At 36.7% G+C, this 23,876-nt stretch overlaps 1 protein-coding gene across 1 annotated transcript; it reads right to left on the bottom strand.

Annotated features, from left to right (window-relative positions):
- Positions 1 to 3,957: 3,957 nt before the first annotated feature.
- LOC113671399 (uncharacterized) lies at positions 3,958 to 16,686 on the bottom strand. The gene is made up of 6 exons (XM_089188042.1): positions 16,547 to 16,686; positions 13,741 to 14,078; positions 13,409 to 13,558; positions 12,426 to 12,542; positions 6,115 to 6,243; positions 3,958 to 5,230 (listed from the first exon to the last, which is right to left on the bottom strand). Exons 2-6 carry the CDS (start codon positions 14,060 to 14,062, stop codon positions 4,860 to 4,862), a joined length of 1,089 nt encoding a protein of 362 aa, XP_089044168.1. The 5' UTR covers positions 14,063 to 14,078; positions 16,547 to 16,686; the 3' UTR covers positions 3,958 to 4,859.
- Between the last annotated feature and the right edge of the window lie 7,190 nt (positions 16,687 to 23,876).

Raw genomic sequence — 23,876 nt, 5'->3', positions numbered from 1 at the left:
AGACATAATGAACGTCTCGCTAATGAACGACTTCTTCCTGTACTTGTACTTGTTTCCAACGCGATACAAGTTCGGGAGATCTAAAGGAACTCACTATAACTTTGTATATTCGATACGATTTCAATTTCCGCGTCAAAGGAGAAGCCTACTGTAATTCGTGAGTGGTCGGTGGTTACGCTCGTGAGGTAAAGAATGGGTTGTGACTTTCTCACTAAATTGAAAGACTCACGTCACTCTTATGAAATGGTTGAACGGAATACAGACTTCGAGCAGTCTCTTATTTTTCTTAAAGATAGTGAGATCACGCGTATCCTGTGAGCATGGTGAAGCCGCGAGACGCGATACTGGTATCTCGCGTCTTCGCCGCTCCACGCTCTCAGAGTTGGGCAAAGACAAGACACGTTATTTCCGGTGCGATACAAGAGGTTCAATGGTTATCTCGATTATCTATCCACATTTATTTACGTGGTAAAGATTTTTTTTAAATCTATGAACTGATGCTAGTCCTATTTGGAACGAAATGTATATTAAATAAAAAAAGAATACTAAGTAAAACAAAAGTTTTCTGCAACACGAAGCATGCCTTCGCATTAAGACGGGGAATCCTAATGTTTATCATGATACTTTAATGCATAAGTTCGAATGTTCCCAAAAATCTTCTGAGAATCTGCCCGCACCCATCCCATCTCCTGGGCTTCAGGCAAGACAGTTAGGGCATGAACACAGGCTTCCATCTTTGAGCCCCTTTCATTTGGACGTCGAGGGTTTTTCCGTCACCAACCCTACTCTTGCTTATCTTCAGCACTTGAAATTTCTTATGACAGTCCGGTTTCTCTTTATAATTATTTGTCCCAAAGAGTTGTTTAAGGAACTGCTTGACTGCAGATCGGCAGCGACTTGAACGAATGTAGCAGATAAAAGGAATTACTACGCTCGAGACCCCGACGCTGTTACGAGCGAAAAACGGAACCCATTCACAGACCAGTTCACTTTCTCTTTCAAAAACGTTTGTTGCGAACACGACCGTAGGAGTAAAGCAGAAGAAGAAGGAAAAAATTATAATGGCGATAGTTTTGGCCGCTTTTTGTCTTCTCTCAGTCGAAGGTCAGCTTGAGAAGTAGGGAGGTTCATTTCCTCTCGCTGCAAAGAAAAAAAAAAGATGATTAGCGTTCGCAATGATTTCATTTTTGTGGCCAACGTGATAAAAAATGCTGATCAAGGCATTATTTTCTGAAAATCAGAAGAGGAAACTTAGTAACAGCACCCAGATACATCAACTGCTATTTGATTTTCAATGTATAGATTGGCACCAACGAAGCAATCAGTTTTTGAACTTCGTGTATTCGCATGGTTAAAACAATGAGTAGTACGTTTTCGGTGATTAGATGGAAATTTTTTAGTTCGGACCGAACCAACCCATCTTTTAACATGAAGCTTTTAAATTATTCTCTATCTTTTACGCCTAATTTTGATAAAGTTTTCAAAGTGAAAAACAAAAACCAAGAGTGAATAAACGTAGGAGGAAAAAAACCGAATTCATTGGATTTGTAATGAAGAGTTCTAAAAACTGGAGTTCTTTTTAAAATTTCAATTTTTTCAAGTCAAACTTATAGAAAAACTTTGCACTTTCGTTGTGCGTGTATACAAAGGATCTTCCTATTAAATCATGGTTGCCACGTACAAAAACATGGTTAAACGTATTAGCGTTTTAGCTCGTGGTTATGGTGGAGCCTTACACGGATTTTTTAATTTTGTATAAACTCAAAAGCTCGGAGGTCAAACTACCAATAACCTTGAGCAAACCTAGCAGGCGGGTAACTGCGTCCTTTAAATCCAGTAGGCAATGTTTTGTAGTTACTAAATGATTGATAAAAGTGTATTCCCTCTTTCCTCGTCATCTTTTTATACTACGAACTGTCAAGCAACAGACAATTGCACTACAGGCTAGGAACAACGATATAGCTGCAGCCACAAAATGCTTCGATTGCTCGAAAATCTCTGCTCTGTATTCTGTAACATGAGAATGACCAAGATCGATATCAATTAAAGGCGCTACCAGCAGGGACACCAAGAGGATATAGATAAACCAGATCAGAATTACTACGATCAAGGCCTTTTTCTTCGTCTGCCAGGCAACGCACCTGAAACCAAAAGAAATGGCCAGGTATATGTTTTTCAGCATGGTGAGCATGGATACGAGGTTCAGCACCGTAAAGAGTCAGTTGCAACTGCAACTAAGGATTGCCAAAATTTCCAATTTTTCGAACTCGTAGTTAAGCGATCAAACTACTCTTTCAAAGAATAAATGGTACGGAAGATCAACAGACAAACGCAAACAAAAAACTATTAATCGGTAGATGCAGTTGTTAATGTATTTTCCATCCTTTATTTCACATATGGCCGTAAAACACCATCTATGACTGTGTTTAGGGGAAAGGTATAAAATTATTCACAAAATGAGAGTAAGGAACCAATGAAGTCACTTTTCTGGCCAAAAGACTGGACGGCAATTCCTGATTGATATACACCTCTTCCGCCGTAGTTCTCCTTCAACTTTAATTTTCTCTCAAAAACTAAATCTTTCTAACTAAGCGTCCATTTCAAACTATATAAAGCTATAATCACAAACTAAAATTTAGTGATTTGCTGACAACTTCACCCATTTAATTACGAAACAGAAATACTAGACAGTCACGTAAAGATTAAAAAAGATGGAAATTTCATATTTAAACAATGAAAACTTAACGAGGCATCATACCTACCACAAAAAATGCATCAACGAAAGTTAAAAATCACGTTTCCAACAGCTGCTGCTTTTTGCGACAGTTTTATGAAACAGTTTTCGTTAATAAAAGTCTAAAACTCAAGCGATCAACTCAATTAAAAAAACTAAACGACACACCTACTACTAACATAAAACCCTCAAAAAATTTTTTTTTTTTTTAACAACTGCTGTCTCAGTTCGACGACGTTTTTCATGGAACATTTTTCGTAAATGAAAGTCTGGAAAAATGCGAGTTATCAAGTCGTGATTGGTTTCCCTTTTTTTATTGAGGTTCAAAATTTGACAAAGCTTACTAGAGAAGTTACACTGTAAGCATACTTTCTGTTAACTAATTCACTGGTGACTTGCACTCTACTGATTGATTTTAACGTTCACTTTACAATTTTCTCGTATAAAAACACTCACTGAATCATTTACATGGAGCTCTTGAAGGAAATTGTCCTTGATTGCAAGGATTTACTGTGTTACAAGTACGGAGATGTAAAATGAAGCGGTCGATATGCAGGATTGACGGTACGAAACGAGATGAAATTTAGTTATAACCTCCATTTAGCTGAATCTCAAATAATATTTTTTTCACTCATTTCTATGAAACGAAATGAAAAATGAAAAATGCCATGCATTAGACACATTACGTAACGAACTAAAAAAATTTATTATCAATGACAATTCACGAATATAATCAATCATAGAGACCAAGTAGGTCATGACTATAGTAGTGCTCCCTTCAAAGAATCTAAAAATATGCTGGTAGTGGTAATTAAATAAAGAAACCAAAAAATTATAGTCGTTTTTCCAATTATACTTAAAAAACACGCCAGAAAAATCTGTAAGGGCTGAGAGCCATATATTTTGACGCTTGCAAAAAATATTATGCATAAAATTGAATTAAAAAAGGTTATTAAGCAGTCGGAAAAAATGGAACGCCAACATTTCATGGCTGAGATGAGAACGGTAACGCTGTGTACCTCTTTTCATCAATTATTTTCTGTTAATAAAATGCCTTTGCATCTCTAGCTTCTTACACCTTGTCTGAAACACATAAGTTCTACTTTAATTTTTATTTTATTTTGTTTATTTATTATATTTTATATGTAGCCTGAATATGTCAGTAAGTCTTCGATAATTATCATTATTATTTTATCACAATAACAATCTCTTCACAAAATGTATTCTTTTTTTTCCATTTGTTTCCTTTTATTTCAATCATTGAAGAAAATTTATGAGATAAATTAATTATCACGAGCGCCTTGATTGGTCAAAAACTTATTGTTTCTTGAAGCATGTTGTGTTTTGTTTCAAGGTATATATCAGAGAAACAATAGACTACACTCTCTATCCGTTTAACAGCGTAACAACCCACTTAGGATGTTGGGAAAACACTCCAAAAGTGATTTCAAACTTTCTCGTGTTCTCTCAGCATCTCAGATGGTTTATGACGACGGTAAATGGATAGAAAGTGTGATGTATTCCTTAATTAGTTCGTGTTCTCACAACTTTTCATAACTGAACGGTGGTAGAAGTCATAAAGTGTTATTATTTGGTTTGTAAGGGGAAATATAACAACAGCGTAGTCAGCTTTTGAAAATTGTTGTATGCCTGTTCCCTGAGAAAACCCGGTAATACGCTGCACTGGATTGATTGATTTATTTATCTATCGACAGTACCACTTTCTTTACTAATTTTTTTTTAATTTTTATTTTCCACATATCCTGACCTTGAAAAGTAGAAAACACCATGACACCGAAACTGCCAGTTTGGTACCTGTCTTGTACATGGTATGGTTTGGTAGCATTTTAAGAGATTTGGAAGAATATTGCCCTAGTGTTTTAACTACAAGAGATTTATTGTTGCTGCTTCTTTTCTACTTGAAAACTCTATTAAACTCTATTTGAGAGCTCCATTTTTGTTTCAACATTTGCAAGAGTTAAATCATAAAATTCAAGCAGGCGAGAAAAAATTGTAGGCCCGAGCTACGTGCGTACGGGCGGGATACGCCCCTGAATGATTTCGCATGATACCATTGGTTGTTCAAGAAATAGCAAGAAATAGTTCCTTATTATCTAGAGATGATCTAATCAGTGCCACAGTATCTTTGGCAGCCTCCTGATGGTGCGTTGTGTAGGTAATACACAAAGAATGAGCCACAGTTTCGCACTTGAATAGTTGTGGTCTTAAAGGCACAATTATCTATAGAGCGAAAATTAACCTTCCTGGATACCTTGCCGTCTTCCATGCGGGGATGGCCATCTTTCAACCATCCAGGTCTAAGGGTACCACAACTTTTCCAGGAAATGCATTTAGTAGGCATCACCTTGCCTGCGGCTCCTTGAAACCGGAACCATCCAGGACCCAACTTATTATCGCACAGTCGATCTTCTTTTGATGTTGCCAAATATTTTGTATTTCTTGTTTTAGTTGTCAGAGACTTATAGTTTTGACATTCTGAAATAACAAAGCGGAAAACCAATGCGTTCAGAGTCACCTAACCCAGTGCGCAAATCCTTAACAGAGGCATAGAGAGCGGGACACTTGATTAGAAACACCACATACAGCGGTAAAAAAACATGACCGTCAGTGATTTCAATGATCAATTTTTACGGTTAAATGTTCGAACCCGCTTCCCCTACTTCTAATCCGATAAGTAATCAGTTTTCCTGAGGTCAAAGTCTTGGTTTTGTTCCGTGAATAACCACTCAATATGGCTCAAACCCAGGGGAAATTTTGAAAGAAACCTCTATGTACTTGTTGGTAGTATTTGTTTGTATTGCCCTGAGACTTGTCACTAGGGGGAGAAGTTCAGAGGCTCAGGGGCGGATTCAGGATTTTTCTTAGAAGGGGAATTTATCTCTAAGGAATAGCGTAACGGACGCCTTCTCGACCTGACGACTAAAAGAGCTAATGCTCAAGACGTCAGTGCCAAACTATAAATTTTTAAGGCGTTTAACAAAATTCTTCAACCTCGTCTCATGTTTTACTTCAACATCAATAAACCATATAGCCTTTTTCGTTAATTTATTGCTCTATTTTAGTCGTTTAAGAAAGACACATGTGGGGGAAAGCGTGTGCACCCCTTACGTCCCCCCCTCCTTACATCCACCCTAGTGGCTTTTGTTGAAATCATTGTTATTGTTTTTTAAAGCTTCTGTTATAGCTTCTATTATAGGATTTGCCTATCATCGGCAGTGCCATTATCATCATATTCACAAACGCTATCTTAATTATGGTGAATGTGAGGGAGGGAGGGGGGAAAGGGTTAATATGAATTCATCTCATTTCGGTTCCTATTCATCGCATTGATTAGTTACATAAACACTATTGTTACTTACCTTCAGGAATACAATTAAACCCGTCTCCAAGGTAGCCTGAATTGCAAATACAAACGTATGAACCTGCAGTATTTTTACAACTGGCGTCATTGTGGCAACTGTGAGAACCTTCTGTGCATTCGTCAATATCTAGTAAAGATCATACATTAATCAGTTGATGCACGTGGGTCATGCCGTTTTCATTTGAGTAGTTGAAGTGGATGTATACGAAAGATAATAGAGCGTGTGCACTCCCGCACCAATTCCTCTTAGATCCACCCTAGTGGCTTGTGTTGTTAACAATGTTCATTTTTTTTAAAGCTGCTGTTATAGCTACTGTTATGGATTTGCCTATCATCAGCAGTATCGTTATCATCATTTTCACAAACGCTATCTTAATCATGATGATTGTGCATTCGTCAATATCTAGTGAAGATCATACATTAATCAGCTGATACACGTGGGTCATGCCGTTTTCATTTGAGTAGTTGAAGTGGATGTATACGAAAGATAATATCTAGATTTAGCCAAGCCTAAAAGTGGAGCTCTTGTTAGGTTTTTTTTTTCGAGCCCTTCGCTATAATGAAAACTATAATAAAACTCTTCGGCACTGGCTGTCGAAGATGTACTGTATGATGTCAGCCCTAGTTGAAATTATGTTCTATTGAGTGTGACTGACAATTTCCGTCTGGGAAAATGAACCAAAATTTAAAGAAACGACGGTAAACAACTTCGAGTTAAGACATCACTGGTCGATTGAAGAGTATATAAGTGAGAACAGTGCGTCAGTAAAACAATACGCCAGAATCGCATGGAGTTCTCTCTTATATCTTCTCTTGAAGTTGCCAAGTATGACTGCATGTTCAACGGTTTTTCCCTAACGTTTCAACTTTCTCTGGCAAGCGTAGAAAAGTAGAATTCAACACTTGTTTAAACTATTTCCTTTTTTGTTTGTTTTTACTTTTCTCTATTGGCTATTCTCGTCAATGATTGTTCTCTGGCTAGAAATACACGGCGTCTTTTTTTAGAGATTTTTCTTTTATATAATTCGGTAATCTCTGCTGTAACTGCATATAATGTTAGTGTCTTTAGGCTAACTGTCCACAATCTTAGGGTAATTTAACGTGATCAACTGAGTTTAAAACGTAAATTGGCCACCGTAAAGAGTTAAAAGACTGACGTTTCGAGCGTTAGCCCTCCGTCCATCGCTCTGCGTATACTTTCCCACCGAGGCAGCACCACAGTTTCTTTAGAAACTTACCCCCTTTATCCATTTGTCCGTAATCATATCAACTCAAGGTACTGAAATACGAAATTTGTCTAACGTGTTTTTGCGCTGCGAAAGTTTGATTAAAAGCAAGACAAGCTAGAATTAGAATGTCATCATTAAACTTGATGGCGAAGAGAGACTTAGGATTCGATCATAAGGATATTGATAAAGATAAAACCTGGATTGCATTTGTACATTAGAGAAATCAATTACAAACTTCAGTCAAGTTTTTGCTGCAGTTTAAAAGTCGAGTGGATGTTGTTATTGGCTATATTGCAGAGGTTCAAAAGTTTTAGATGGTATTCTCTTATGTTTGCAAATAATTAATGTTAACATGAAACACAAAAATGCATTTTATTGATATGCAAAAGTTTTCATCTTATCTACAGGCAAGTCTTTGTATTATAATTCAACCCAACCATTTTCCACAACTTGTAAACACCATCACAAATAATTAATAAGGGAAATAGAAAATTTGTGGCAATTACACCATGTCGAAAATGCCATGTCCAGAATAAGCTAACAGGATTGACGAGGCTGTATGAGGGAATAGGCTAGCTTGTTTGTGTCATTAATTTGCTAATTGCTCCTCTTGCCAATGTTTTGACGAGGAACTTAGGATTTTAGCAGGCCAGCAGTTCAAAGGGAATCTGACTTTTTCAAAACTTGAACCTGAAACCTATCCTCGTGAAAGCCATACTTGTGCCTGGTAACTCATTCTTATTCTGATAAACTAGATTTAAGAAGGATACAATATTTTATTATATAAATTTGATGCATATGCTGTGCGCAAAACTTCAATTTGACTATACTTTTAGAGCCATGACCAATCCCTACACATAATAAAATATTAGTGAAAAGAAGAATGTAAATTTGGTTGAAAAATAGGAAATGAAATGTATAGCGATGAAAAAGCTAAGCAAACTTTTTCATGACACCTGCCAGTACCTGTACGGCACGTAATAAAGTTATTCGAATTAGTCACAATCCTGTTTTTTTTTTAATGTTGAAAACACGCACGCATAGAGATTTCCTTTAAAACTGCAGTTCAAAATTTTGATGCACACCTCAAAAGTAAAACAAAGAAATTTTAAGTTTCTATTTATTCAGTTTAGGTTTTTTAGGTAAAATTGAGTCAAACTTTCATGCGACGGCAGGATCAAGAAATTTTCGCATCTAATTCATAAGGTAAGCCTACCTGGAACAATAACCTTCGCGTACACATTAGACCAGGTTTGTACTGATAATGGGAAAAATCACTGTTTTACAAGAAAATTATGACCGAGAATTTGTAGCAAACCACAACCCAAGGTCTGCCGTTAGTTTTAAACTTAAGACAGTGCTTTAAAAAGAGAACTTTACTCATGCACATAGTATGTGATTGTATATATTGGATATAATCATTGGTGAGAAACCACATGCACTTTTGAAAGCTTGAGCAAGAGTATTTAGTGCAATTAAATGATATTACATGTCACAATGATATAACTTATAAAGCAAAATTATATAAACACAAAATTTCAAACAAAGGAAGTCAGGTTGTAGACTCACTTGCTTCAACTTTTGAGGGCTTAAGGCACAGGGAAAAAGATATGTTAAACAGTAAAAAATAACACAAAGTTGAAAGTTTGAAAGCTTAAAGATATATATTACAATCATCAAACCATATGCATCCTAGCAAACATAGAGTCAATTACCACCATAACTTCTCCCAAACATTCGTACTCACAGGAAATCATTAGTTTTTGTCACTAGGTGGTACTGTACTAACAATAGTTCGACCAACACAAATGCACTTTTTTCAGTTATCTCATAATATGTGACTGTGTAGATCATGTGGAAGGTTCCTGCATGGGACTGACATTTCAATTACCGCAGAAAGCTGTAATCATCAAAACTGCAAGCCAAGGTATATTTATCAAGTGCTCAAGTCTTCAAATTAGTCTTGTTGTTACAGTCAAGAGCACTCCTTTTAGAGGCTATCTTCAGCTTGATCATCCTGTTGCAAATGAAAACAAATGTTACTCACATATTCAAATGATTACTTCGGTCAAAAACGATAATTTTTTAATAACCTGCTTCCTTTCATTGTGCTCTAGAAATAGTAAATGGTATTGAAGGAAAAGGAAAAAAGTCCTTGACACATTCTATATAAAATGAAACTTCGTTATGAATGTTAATTACGACGGCAACAAACCGTCTGTGAAGCTCTAATAATCTAATAACAATTACCTTTCCATGTAAACAAACCATAATTAAACATGATACGAATAGATTTAATCTCACCCAGTTTGAATGTAGAACCCAAAATCTAATTAACTTACTGGTGAATAGGAAAATTCTCTATGTGTTCGTTAAGACATCATGCAATCAGTTTTATATATGTGCATTATTTTTTTAATATATAATTGCTGTAAATGCAAGTGCCTCGTAAACAGCATTCTATCGTCTTCTATTCTTCCACCTTGGAGGGTGCCTTGTGTACATAAAAATTAAGGTTCAGTGCGTCTAGTAGCCTTTTTTGGCTGAAAAGATCAACAAAGAACTGCAGCCTTACCAAAATATGTTTTTAAAGACATCTTTACAATGACGGGGCATGTCGAGCATTAAAGTATAATGAAATTAAATTACCGCATGAAACTTAGTGTAAACATGAACGTCGCTGACTCTAGCTCATCCTATTTCAATTGTCGGGAGGGCCATTTCTTCATTCTTGGGGTAAAACAAAACATCTTGGACAAGCGCGATTTTTTAAAATGAATAAAGTAAACTATGCGATTGTTAACTGAAGAGAGAATGATAGAGACTTGCTCACGTCGTTTGCCATCATTAGAAAACTTTTTAGGCAAAAAATAATTAGCAAGATAACTTCTTTTTCCTAACTACCATGACTGTATTAGACTTTCCAAGCGATAGGACAAGAAATAACTTAACAAACACGAACACTTTGAAATGATATTCAAGCGATGAACCGGCGCGAAGGTTTTAAAGCGTTGAATGCCAAAATTTTAACCGAAGCGTGATTTGAATTGTGAACTGAAGCTAGTATCAAACGACGATTGGTAAAAAAAAGATTGAATTTTTCTGGACCTTAGCGTAAGAGAAGACGGAGATAAGACTCGACTTACCTCCTCTTCTTTCTCGGATCCCTTGAGTTCACTTTCTTCTTGTTGATGACTTCTTTCCAGTCTGTTTTCTAGAGCTCCTTATATTTCCTTCAGACGTTGTTCTTCTCTAGATATTCGCCTTTTTACTCACGCCTTTTCTTGTTCTGTTTCGCGTTCCTCTATCTGTATTTTGCCTATTTAGCGTCCTTTCTAATCCGCGTTTTCTCGACTCACTCTACGCTTTTTACTTCTTGTTTTCTTTGGTCGCTTTGTCTCTTCCTTTCCAGCTTACTTTCACTTCCTCCACGAACTTGAATTATAACAATGTCTTGCAGTTGATAAAGCTTTAGCTCTGCCGGTATTGTTGCTTTGCAAATTGATAAGAAATTTCGAATACTGAGAATTACTGTTCCACTATAACCTAAACCGGTATAATTTCCCGCACAAAACTCGGGTTGCAAACTATTTGCATGGGCGGCTTCACATCAACTAGCCCACGTGAAGCCCACGTGTAATCCCTAACCGTATGCATGCGGTACGCTGCACTAAAGCTAGGCGCTTGAGTATGCGCAGTTTATTGTCATCTGCATCCAAGTTACTCACGCAATCGCGCCTGCGCATTACCTTCTCCCTTACCCCTTCATTACGTAATGACTAAATAGTGCCCGCAATGCAGTTGACCCCGCGTGCTAAAAGTAGCACCTTTTATTGTCGGTCGTACGGTCGTAATTTTTTCGGCTTGATGAGCTACTTTTTTCCCTATAACTATGGGGCTACGCTTTGCACGCTGCAAGCTCCGCTATGATTTAATCTGATTGGTTAGTGATACAGTTGATACAGGTGATCAGTTAGAACTACAGAGAGGAAAAGGGGTACTTTTGCCCCTTTATGAGACTTATAAAACTCTAAAAAATTATAGTTGTACTTCTACTGCTGCTACTACTACCACTACTACTACTACTACTACTATTACTACTACTACTACTACTAATAATAATAATAAAAATAACAATTACTGTGTTGATTGAATGGGGTTGTTTTGACTGAACGCTCACCGAAACTTCCATGGTATAGATGTATTTTGATCTTCACGGTGTTCGGAAGTTTATTTATAATACAAAAACCTATATTGAAATTTTTACACCTATATCAACAGTAGATAATCACATGATTTTTCTCGTCCAATTTGAAAAAAAAAAGACACCTGCAAGTTTTCTCAAAGACTACATAGTGTACTCGACCTTCATAAACAAGCTCGTGTAATTTTTTTGTTCTCTGAAGAAGAAAAACGTCTGCATATTTTTTGAAAACCGCCCTCGAAATTATGTAATTAATAATGGTAATAGCACTGTGTGAAGTTCAATTCGGTCTATAATAATACAAAGCGGTCAGGAGAGGTGGTTGTTGCTATGGTTCTTGTGATCAGTTCTGTGATTGGTAGATTTAGCTAAGTCGACTTAGTATGATGGGCTGCTTCAACTATCCGATTACAGTCAACTGTCCGATTACAATTGTACAGAATGATTAGTGAAAAATAAAGCAGATAATGCACCAATCACATTAGGGGAAATTGTAATGATTATGATTTTAAAAAAAATTAAGACAAAAAATGGACTAAAGAACAGAAAAAAGAAGAACAGCCCTAACGATTGCTAGATTGTACCTGATGTCTCAAGAAAATGAATTTTACATCTTAAAACAACTCAAAAAACAAAACAAAAGCAAAGAAACAAACGAAAAGTCAACCCAACCGTTATTGAGTGATGTCTCAAAACGCATGTAACAGGGGAAAAATAACTCATCTGTTGGCGGTTGAAAAAGACTCGCGATATGCAATCTAAGCCTCGGAAGTGACTGAATCGTGGCACTTCATTTCAAACGTATTCCCGACCTTTCTTACTTTATCAATGAAGACACAGAAAAAGGTGCTACATAAAAAAAGGTTGACATATCACCTGTTTTGCATATTCTTCCAGTCCATCCCGACGAATTACACGCACACGTGTATTTCATGTCCCCATTAACGCACATGGCGTGTTCTGCACATTGATGCTTGACGCAGTAATCAGCAACTACATAAAAAAGACATTTCTCTAATAATGATTTAACAACCATGTCATGAATTTCTCGACCTGTTTGGTTTTAAGAGACGTTTTCTCCGAGCTTTTCAACCCTATTAAACAAAAATGGAGAGCTCTTCTTGCGAGGGGAAAAACATATTCTCATCGGCCCTAAGCACACCGTGAGTTATTCCTTTCTTTTTACTCTATGCGCCTTCCTCCGCACGTCGATGGGAGAGAACTGCAAGAGTCTCTGAAGTTTCCACCGACAATTTATTCAAAGGGACTTAAGGCGTAACCACCGTCTAATTGACCAAGAGTAAATAAGTAGGTGATAATCAATATGTCTTTCCCTTCTGATCCTTAGTCTCATATGTAGTCTAGAACCGGAATGCACCTATCATAGGTAACAGCATGATGAGTGCAATTTGGTTTTAATAAGCACGAATACATTTTTCAACGACAACAAAATGGCGCAAGTCCGTTGGGCGAGTGCAGTTTATTGTCTTCGAAAAATTTACAAGAGCTTATTTACACCAAATTGCACAAGTAACATGCTGTTACTTGTTAATAATTCACATGAAAAAAGCATTACAGAAAGTCAAGGTAGACGAGATTTGACTGCACATGCGCGCTATTTGTTACAACACGTACCCGTGTTAAAACTCTACACGTTTTCATCCAATCAGGAATACGCAGTTTTCCATAGATAACATCAATTTTAGAATTATGAACCATGCCAGTCTTGTTTAACGTAGTGTCAGTACTGTTAATAATGTAAGCATTTTTCAGTAACGTAAGGGCGAAGTACCATAAGCAATATTAGTATTAAACTAAAATCAGTACTTTTGAGTTTTTCTAGACATACTTCTCCTTACTTTCAGTGTCCATATCACAATAAGCTAGAATGGAATTTCCCGATCGTATGGGATCCAACCAGTAATTTCCGCTGACCGCTTGTTCTTGTTCACTGGCCTTGATCTCTTTGCATGAATAAGCTGGCAGTTCAGGAATGGAAGCCAGGGGAACTGGAATAAATTAATCATACTTGGTTTATTTTTATGGAAAATAAAAAGTGATGATTATCATAGACAATAACGAAGAAGATCAATACATTTAGTGTGCGTCTTGGAATTGTCTGCTAGTATTCTGCAGCAGTTTCCAAAATGTGCACCTGTTAAAGAAAACATTATGCTTTTCGTTTCGATACCTCTTTCAGAAACTTTGCCAAAGTGATATCTGTTCTCGCTCTTGATAAAGTCCTCTGGCCTAGCCTCTTTGCTTCTGTTATTTAACTCGCATAGGTTTTCAAATATCACCACGTTGTAGCTTTGACATCTTATGTCAGCGAGGCAGGCATGTCTACAGTCGAGCGAACCTGCTTGGGCCTTAAACGTCTTAAAAGTGTGGCCCTTCAGCATCATTTGATAAATTGAATATGAATCTATTCTGCACCGTTGACTTGCATGGTTTTGAAGTACACTAGTCAGCAAAACCAGCACAACCATGAAGACAATATTCTTTCGTGGCATTTGTACCTAGAAAGATCTGAGAAGTGATCAAAAAATATAATAATAATAGCGGATATGTTGGCTATAAAATGGGAGACATCGAGAGAAAATGCGATGCTCTCTTGTAAATATTCACTTCGTCTAACAGAAATTGTTCCACTAAAGCATGTTAAGGCATGGCTTGAAGCCTAATTAGCATAAAATCTCAAAACAATAATAACTTTTCAGACTTGGCAACAATATCAAAAGTGATAACCTTAACTTGATATTTGCTGTAAGTGATTAAAACTTTGGTCTCGTGACTATTCATCTTGCTTTGATTGGATAAAAAGGAAATTCAAAATCGGGTGTCGAAATGGCCTGTAATGAATATCAATAACAACGTTGCTGAAATTCGATTGTTGGCCCCTTTGTGATTCTGGCCAGAATGATTGACGGGGATTTACAGTTAAAGAGATAATGAACCAAACATGTCACGTGACATAATTTGTCTCTTTTAAGACAGAAATAATGTTTCTTCATAAAAGACAAAGAATAACCGACATTTAACTTTTAACTTTTGTCAAACATTCCTACCCAATTGAAATTAAGCTATTTAAGCACGTTTAATTGCGTTTGTTGCGTATGTTTGGCATTCTCAGGGTCAAAGCAAACGTTGTTCATACAGAAAAAACGTTAAGACTTCGAGGGGGGTCTTAACTACGAAAAAAGTCAGGATTGCGCAGAACTAAATAACTGTTACGTAAGGTTATTCTCAAGTTTTACGATTGCCTTCTCAAAAAAAGAATCTAAAACATTGTGAACGGGCCTTTTCGAGAAAAGTACCACAGACTATAAATCATTCAAAATTATAAGTAAGTAAATTATAAGAGTAAGTTTTTATATATTCTGATGTTTCCTTTTCTGAAGCGAAGGATGCCGGCCGCCATTCCGTCGTATTCCTCAAACGTCATCTCTGACGAAATATAACTGCATGGTGTCAATTCCAGAGATCAATGTTAAAAGGTTGTCCGCATTTTCCTGTATTCCTGAGAGATTTTTTTTTTATCAATTGTCAGGTCCGAGTTTTGAAAAATTTGCAACCAAGCTACCGAGGCCGCCAAGAAGAAATAATCTCATTGAAATATAAATTCTAATATTCTTTACTTCTCATTGGTTAGTTAGGAGGGTCTTAATGGGGTTTTGGCTTCTAAGGCTCACGGTTAAAAATTTTGGGCATTTTACGGCTAACGGTTGATATCATTTCCATTGTTGCCACCAGAAATTTTATTTACGGTTAACTTTTTATCTTTGTCCCGCTATTTTCTTTGTTAAACCAGACCACTACTAAGTTTGCACTTTTTTATTCCTTGATTTGTTTTTATTTTTGGCCAAGGTATTTTTTTTCTCCGTTGCTCATCTTCAAAGATGAGTTATTGACTCATTTACTTTCGAAAAATAAAGCGCTCAAGTTGAAGTATAATCTCCTGGTCAAGCTATTTGCCGCGAAAAGATCATGACACCTGTACAGTTTATTAACCTTTCTTAGGAAAATACATTTTTCAAATTATTCGGGCATATTTTCAAATCTTAAATTTTTGGGAGTAACTTATGTAAGGAGTAACTTATGGTTGTCCGAAAATTTTCACAGGCACCTGCTTGTTGACAAAATAAAATTATTCATCAAATCTTAGTTGTTGTTGTTGTTGGTGATGATTGTTTTCTTTTTGTTGTTTTGTTGTTGTTTTTTTTCACATCAGAAAGTAGAGAACTTAAGTAGATGCGTTTTCGAGACGTGGACAATAATCGGAAGAAAATGAAAACTAATCCTGGCACGCTTGAACGCCAATGTGCCGACCTTAAGGTCTTCGATCGTCTCGTTATTTGCAATTTAAACAAAACTGTGTGTACCAAAATGCTGTTATGAGCGCAAGAAATGAGAACCTTTGACTTCAGACTGCCGTCCACCTCTCAACAACATTTGTGCTCAAGCTCCAAGGCTATATTTTGGACATCGACTCCATAGGCAGTGATGAACAAAGTAAACAATTCAATACCCGCCTTATTGGATTAGCTCTGTTGGTATCAAAAATTAGACTCCTCACGACATTTTACAAATGTGTGCAAAATTTCTAGCCAAAGCAGTGAACCGACAATTATCTGTAGTTTGATGGCAAAGCGTCCACCAAAAAAATCGTTACACTTCTGGTTCGGATTCCTCTTGGGAAATAAGCTCAGATTTTTTTATCTAGCTAATCTTTTCTTTTCACGCTCTCTGCTTGTAACAAATGTTAGGCTTTTTTTCTAAAACACAACGTCTCCTTTTTTTTAAGTCAATTTTATATCTCCTACATAAGTGACAATAATGATATTTTACGCGAATTAGAGAAATACAGGTATTACAAGCCATATTATTAGAAAAAAAGATTATAAGATAACAAAGATTGTCGCAAACGAAACAAAACAACGAGAAGACGCGCATAATTGATGATGTAATCGACCATAAACCTGTAAAAACATACTCACTTTTCCTCAGGGAAGAATTCTGTATTAATCCAGATCTTAACAAAGCCAACCGTAACTAAAGCTGAAAATTATCTATCAGCTAATAATGCTGAACATCGGAAAGTCAATCTAATGTCTCGTGTGCTGTTTGCAAAGGAAATGTCTCTTTATTGACCTTTCTTTGTCCAATTTGATAATTATTCAACATTTCGTGTTTGCATGATTGTCTTAATTTACTTTCAGAGCAGGTGAGAGGCACTCTCTTTTCTAATCTTTTTTTATGTAAACAAACTATTGAACGCCAAACGCAAAAGACAATACCAATATAATTTACTGTTCTTCCCTATAATGGAAGCTGTTACCAAAACATTATTGTGACTTTGGCACCCCGGAGCTTCGATTAATCTTTAGTATCAGATTTGACATAAAATGTTTCTTTGCGTGGTGTCTCCCAACCTGGAGTTTTTCAATCAAAATACAGTGCGGAAAATAAATTACCCCCCATCCAAGAACTGAACCTTTTTTTTTTTAGTAAAACATGACATCTAATTTCTGACTGAGGTAGATTTTACAAAATGAACTAGTTATTAAATGGCCATATTTATTTGGACGAAACTTCTCGAAATTGGTTGAAACATCATCGTCTTACATTCAGTATTTCACTTTAAATGAGTTTCATAAATTCATCTAGAACAGATGAATACCTTTGAATTATTAGACAAAGTTAAAAGACGTTACCTATACTGTTATTTCGAAATTACTACTGGGATGATTTAAATCAAGATTTAAATTTTTAAAGGAGAACAAACGATTCCTTTCCGCTAAAACTCCGAAAAATGAATTTGGAATACATAGCCTTTCGGTGAAAAAAAAAACTCAGTGTCAAAAAAAAAAAAAAAAAGACAAAAAAGAAAAAAACTTTTGTCATAAAAATTGAGGAACTACAATACAAAAATCACTTGAAAACTAAGTTTTTCACTTTGAGTGCTTTCATCTCGGCTAGTAAAGCAGAAGATAAACTGGGTTCGCAGTGTTCACACAGCGAAGCCCATACATATTAATGATAGTAAGCAATCAGACCGAAAACATTTGGTCTATCACGTGACCATACATCAGTTCGCACAAGCTTTCTTACTCAGCATGCGCGAACAACTATACGGCGGAAAAACATCTTGGCATTCCGTATCAACAATAAATGCCAAAAGATTAAAGATGGCATTTAAAAAAAAGGTTTGCGAATTATAGAGATTTTATCTCATGGCTGGCATACACACGGAAATGTATGATGCAATGAAATTACAGATTCTGTCAAATGCCATGACAATAACTAGGCTATCATAGTCTACTTACCTGTGTGACTTCTCACTGTTCACCCGACAAAAAGCATTCTGGACAAAACTATTATTCTAAGATTCCACTTCCAATTTTTCTAACTTACTTTTTAAAATTAACCTTTAATAAATTTATGCCAGCAGTTTATCGAATTAAAGAGAGTAAAATGCTACAAAAAAAATATATATATATATTTATCTACAACTCAGCTCACCGCATCACGATACACTGGAATACAACACACAAAGTTACAGTTACATATGAATTATGTGTTTTGCTGTTAAAAATTTGCCTACTAGTACACGCAGGAAGATGATTACTTGCATAGTTACCATGAGTGCAATTATACTTGAACATCCCTCGATCCTTCACTCTTGGAAAGAGTCTTGTGAATCAATTTTTTCAAGACGGGTAGCTTCAGAGGTTGAAGAGGCTTCTGGGGCTGCTAAACAACTAACACAAAAAAAATCAGTTTAAGGATAATGAATAGAGTGTCGGGTTAAACCATTGGTTCATATCTAAAAGTTCACCTTCTACAAGGTTTAGATTCCGATGGTTAAGCTCGCTCACTGAGAATGTCGTTAATTGTACTAAAAATTGCAATTGCCGTCGCTGCCTTTTAAAAAACGTTCAACGTCCCAGATTCAATTCAAATGACATAAATCAAAACGCTCGATTCACGATCAGCAGCTGCTTTGCTCAGTACTGATCTCTTTAACGTCACTATTTCACCTTCTCCGTGTTCAGCAAAGCCTTTAATAGCCAGGTTTATGGGTAATTAGATCGTGCTGAGTTTAGGAACACAAATCTAATGTCTTTCCCTCCTCCATGATCAACTTGATTTTGCAAGTGTAGGTGGGCTGGACAAAAAAAATTTTTTTCTTTTTCCTCAAGGAAGCGTTGGAGAATTCTAGACCGATGATCAAAGCTTTAGAATTCATGCCGACACAGTTACATGAAGGCGTAAGTGGCCAGACCTGTCGTCTGGTGTTAGATCGAAACATTTCACCGACGCTGTCAAGATGTTCTTTGAGGTCAAGCTAATGAAGAACATCGCCTGGTCAGTTGGAACCAACAATTCTTCTTATACATTTTATCTCATGCAGTAATGAGTATGTAGACATATATCATGTCGACACGACGTTCTGGGATCCTAATTTAATAGAGAATATCATTCTCTTTCTTATTTCGATGATCGAAATAAGAAAGAGATGAAATAATGATTATTTCACTTTACTTTTTCCATTTTTCGAAAGATTTTGATAACGGCGACGGAAGAAAATGCTACTTCATTAGGTGATGAACTTATATCAGTGAAGTAATTCTGAACATTAACCCTTTGTATACCAAGGGGGGTGGTATTTATTTGTCACAAAAATGAGTACATTATACAAGAATGCTTGTCAAGCCTGCTCTTTACAACAAAACCCTATAAAACTATATATATTTGGGAAGTGCATTAAAAATTTACTTTCACAACAATTATAGAAATTGACACATGTCAAAATTGTGACGTCACAATAAGCATAATTTGCATAATTATGCAAGTTTCTAAAGGAACTTTGAAATCACCAGCTCTAAACAAACAATTCCAACTTTTGGTTTCTTACTTGAAATTCTAATCACCTTTTAACACAATTTCAAAAGGTAAGAAATATTAATTAGGGCAATAACCCTCCTTTTAGAGAATTTAAGACAGATTAATAATTGCCTTTCATAAAGTAAAAATTGAGTAAAATATAAATGAAATAAGAAATGTTCAAAAGATGCAAACAGTTTCTTTATCGGTTATATAGCCAATAGTTATGTACCACACTTGCACAAAACTATGCTCTCACATTAACCAAGAGTTAATTTCTTAATGATCTTCTTCTTCCTCTTTGATATGGCCTCCCTCTTCCTTCTTTTAGCCAACGGGGACCATTTCGACTTTCATCATCATAGTAAAAGTCTCGCAACGTGTGGTACCTTTGAAAACAAGGCTCAGGGCACATTCTAACACCACAAATTGCACAGCTGTATATTGTTTTCACTTTCTGGATATGGACCTTGCAAGTTAGTCTTGTTTCATTGCTCACAAGGTAATGGAAATGATCCCGGTTGAATCTTATGTCAGGGATAGCAACAGGAGTTTCCACAAATCCCGTGTCTCTTCGAAAGCACTTGCCTTGAACTAATGTGCTGACCAGCTCCTTTCTGAACTGCAGTGCTCTTAGACTGGAATGATTCTGGGATTTGGTGTGGAGAATGTGTGCATTTGATACACACACCTCTATCAAATAAAAAAACACTTTGTAATACCAGACTGACCCCTTCATAAGTCTGGCATATGCGACAGTTCGCTGGTCAGACACATCTACACCACCCATATAGGTGTTGTAGAGGTCAATAACACCTGGTCTAGAAAATTGCTTCTTCTCCCACTTCCCATTTACTTTTACTGACCGCTGAACTGGGCTCGAGTCCATTGTACTGGTGGGAAGGGTAGCTAACACACTAACTGGCTTCCTGTCACGCCATGTCACGCAAGTCAAATTTCCCTTTTGCCTGTACAAACACTCTCCTCTTTTAAGATCTTTCACTGCTTTTTCCTTCACACCACAAATCTCTCTTGGTAAGGCTACCCTGTTGGCCCGAACTGTGCCACATGCAAGGGTTTTTCTTTCTTCTAACTCTTCAAACAAAGCAACAGAAGTATAATAATTGTCCATGAAGGCATAAAATCCCTTATCTAGATAAGGTTGCAACACAGACATAACTGCCTTCCTTCCTAAGTCTTTCTGAACTTCATTATTCTCCTTGCCAGTATAAATCTTGCTGTTCAACACATAGCCACTGGTGGATTCTGCAAGTGTGAAAGCCTTTATTCCAAATCTTCCTGGCTTTATAGGGATAAACTGTCTGAAATGCACTTTGCCTTTGAACTTAATTAAAGTCTCATCTATGGCAAGTTGCCGCTCAGGGGTGTACACTTCCTGAAACCTTGCTATGACCAAATCTAGGAAAGGCTGGATTTTGTACAGCTTATTGTAGTCTGCGGAGTCGCGTGGGGGAGCAAGGGTGTTGTCAGCAAAGTGCAGATACCGCAAAATTTGTAGGAATCGAGTTCGGGACATCACGGATGGGAAGAAAGGAGAACTTAGGACAGGATCAGTACTCCAGTAAGAACTAAGGTTCGGTTTAGTAACCAGCCCCATATTTAGGTACAGACTAATCCAGGCCTTCATTTCACTTTCTGTGACTGGATACCAAACAGAGCTTTCTGTTGGCCCTCTCTTCTGTTCTGCATATAAATTAGTCTGACTAACTAACAACTGCCATACCTCTTGTGTGAAAAACAGCTCCAAAAAATCCAAACACGATTTCAGATTTCTTGTAGTGACATTTATTTCAGGTTCTTCACTAAACTCAATATCTACTCTGCGTCCAATTTCTCTAGACCAATCTTCCTCATCCAATTCCACTTCGTTGTCAGTGTGATCTTCCTCTTCCAACTCTTCGCTAGAATCGTCAGAGCTTGATTCCGATGCACCAGAGTAAAATTCCTCATCAGAGGCTCGATGCTCGATGAAATTCGCTAAAGGCAAGTCTTCTTCGTCGATAAATTGAATTTCAACATTGTTTTGATCGTCGAAATGTAGTTCAGCATCACCTTCAAGAGCCGCCATTTTTAAATCTCCCCGTTCAAAACGTCCAAATCACAAAAAGCCTCAAAATTCGCCCAAAAACAAGCTCGATGGAAGAAATCCTCGAAAAAACTAATTAACGACTTTATGTAATTTACATTGAAATGTAGTATTAGTTTCCAGCCCCTCAAAGTGCTCTTTTCAGGCCGCCCGAATGGGGTCTGTATTTAAGTGGCCATATATGGCCACTTGGTACGCAAAGGGTTAATTGCATTGACAAACGTGAGATGATGGGAAAATATGAGATTTTCCGACAAAAACCTCCGTCAGTTCCTATCCTTACAAATTCCCTATAAACTGAGCCACGACAACTAAGCCATGTGGTTTATTTTGTGACTCGTGTCTTGTCTACTGCTGGGATCTACGTCAATGTTAATGCCAAAAGCGTGTTGTTAGTATATTGCAGAAAGAAAGATGATAAGTTTTGGGCATGGTTGGTGTGTAAGCAATATATGTTATTTGCCGGCTGGGAGGTCCGTATGGTGAAAAACTGTGACCGAGGTCTTGAAAATACTGCCCGAGGCCGTAGGCCGAGGGCAGCATTTTCAAGACCGAGGTCACAGTTTTTCACCATACGGACCGACCCCTAGCCGGTAAATAACATATTTATTGTTTTTAAACTTGACGAAATTCTTTCCGAAAGAACCCGAATGATTTATGGACGTAAATACGGCAAGATCTTCCATAAACTGAACAATTTTTGAGTGGGTAAATGGTAGTTAAAATAGAGGTGATGCAAATTTAAGAGAAATGCCTCAGCGAAACATTTTCATTTCCGTAACGATAAAGGTGATTTAAAAGGCTTCCAAACAAACTTTGAAACATTATTTTTACAAGTATCTGTCACAATCTGACACCTGTCAATTAGAGAGAGCGCAAGAAAAAAAAAAAGCGTAGGAACATTTGAAAACCAACAGAACTAGTTTGGCAAGGACTGTCACAACAATGTTTTCTTTAAAATCGGTTAATGATCTAACGGAAAGTATTATTTACTCTCATCGACCATTCATTCATGTACGAAGATTTACCTCTGTTCATTAAGTAAACGGCGAGGAAAGTAATTGTGAGTAAATTCAATTTTTTTATTTTGTAGTTGTGAGAGTTTGCTCGTTTGTTTGCTGTAATGGCGTGTTTAACTCTGATCTTTCCTTCACAAAAACTAAATTCGAACGGCACACTCCAACGAGACACAAGGGAATGTAATGCGGCCTTTTCTCAAAAAATTCCGTTAATTTCTGTTGTGGAATTTAAGGTACAAATGTCCAAATTGAACGGAATTGGAAAGACTCACCAGGAGCGTATATTTGTTGTAGAACTTAAATTAAAACTTCGCTCGCTCTTTCACTATGAACAAATTGCTCGAGAAAATTCAGATATTAAATGAATGAAAGTTCCATCGTTCAGTTTAACTGTAACCAAATACCTCACGTTTCAACTTTCTGGGTACTTTTTGTGAACGATTAAAATTAATTGCAGACGGTTTTTAGGCCGCTTGTCAACCAACGTAATGACACTATTGTTTATACAAATTCATTCTGAAACCAATATTTTTCTGTCAACCAAAGTGATTTGATAGAGAGAAAAGAGAGGATTCATAAGTTATTTATCGGCTTGAGGTCGTGACCGACGTGTTTGCTTAAAAATACTGCCCAGCCGGAAAACGAGGTATATTTATGAAAAATGACAACGAAAGTTGGGATGTACTCGGCGACTCACGAAAGCGTTACCGTGGCCCGTGGGCAGAGATAGGAAAATACTGACCGGGTAAAGAACCAATCAGATTGCAAGATTCGTTACCGTGCCCTCTAAAAAAACAATAAAATAAAATATCCTTTTTCATTATCCGTTGAGCGTGAGAAAAAGAAAGCATCCTGCTCCCCCCCAAAAAAATCTATATCAATTCTTGTAGTCTGCTTCCCTATTCTTGACAGTAAGCAAGGCCATTGCTAAGTTCATGTGACAAGTGTCCTTCATAGCTTCTAGGACCACAATTTCATAGGCATCGTGTGTTCAGACTAAGGTTTAAGGAAGAAAAATTGTAAGTTCTAGTTTGTACCGTAGAACGAAGAAAAGCAGTTTAAGTTTGCCTCGAGCGAATAAAAAGAAAAAAAAACTCTGAGTATTTAACTCACTTCTTTACTTTATTTTTTCACTCGTAATTTGCCCTCCAGTACTTGAGGCAGTTTTCTTTTTACTTATAGAAAGAGTGACTGACCTTGTGCAACATTACACCCTTTTTGAAAAAACGCGAACTTTTCAAGGACTGATGGTAGGAAAATAATTTTTGTATCCTGTAAAGTAAGTTATAAGTGAAGATGCTCAAAAAAAATTAT

Source organism: Pocillopora damicornis, chromosome 11 (genome assembly GCF_964200805.1).
Source record: "Pocillopora damicornis chromosome 11, jaPocDami1.2, whole genome shotgun sequence".
NCBI lineage: Eukaryota > Metazoa > Cnidaria > Anthozoa > Scleractinia > Pocilloporidae > Pocillopora > Pocillopora damicornis.
The sequence above is the reverse complement of the archived record's forward strand: the minus strand, read 5'-3'. Positions and strand labels throughout refer to the sequence as shown.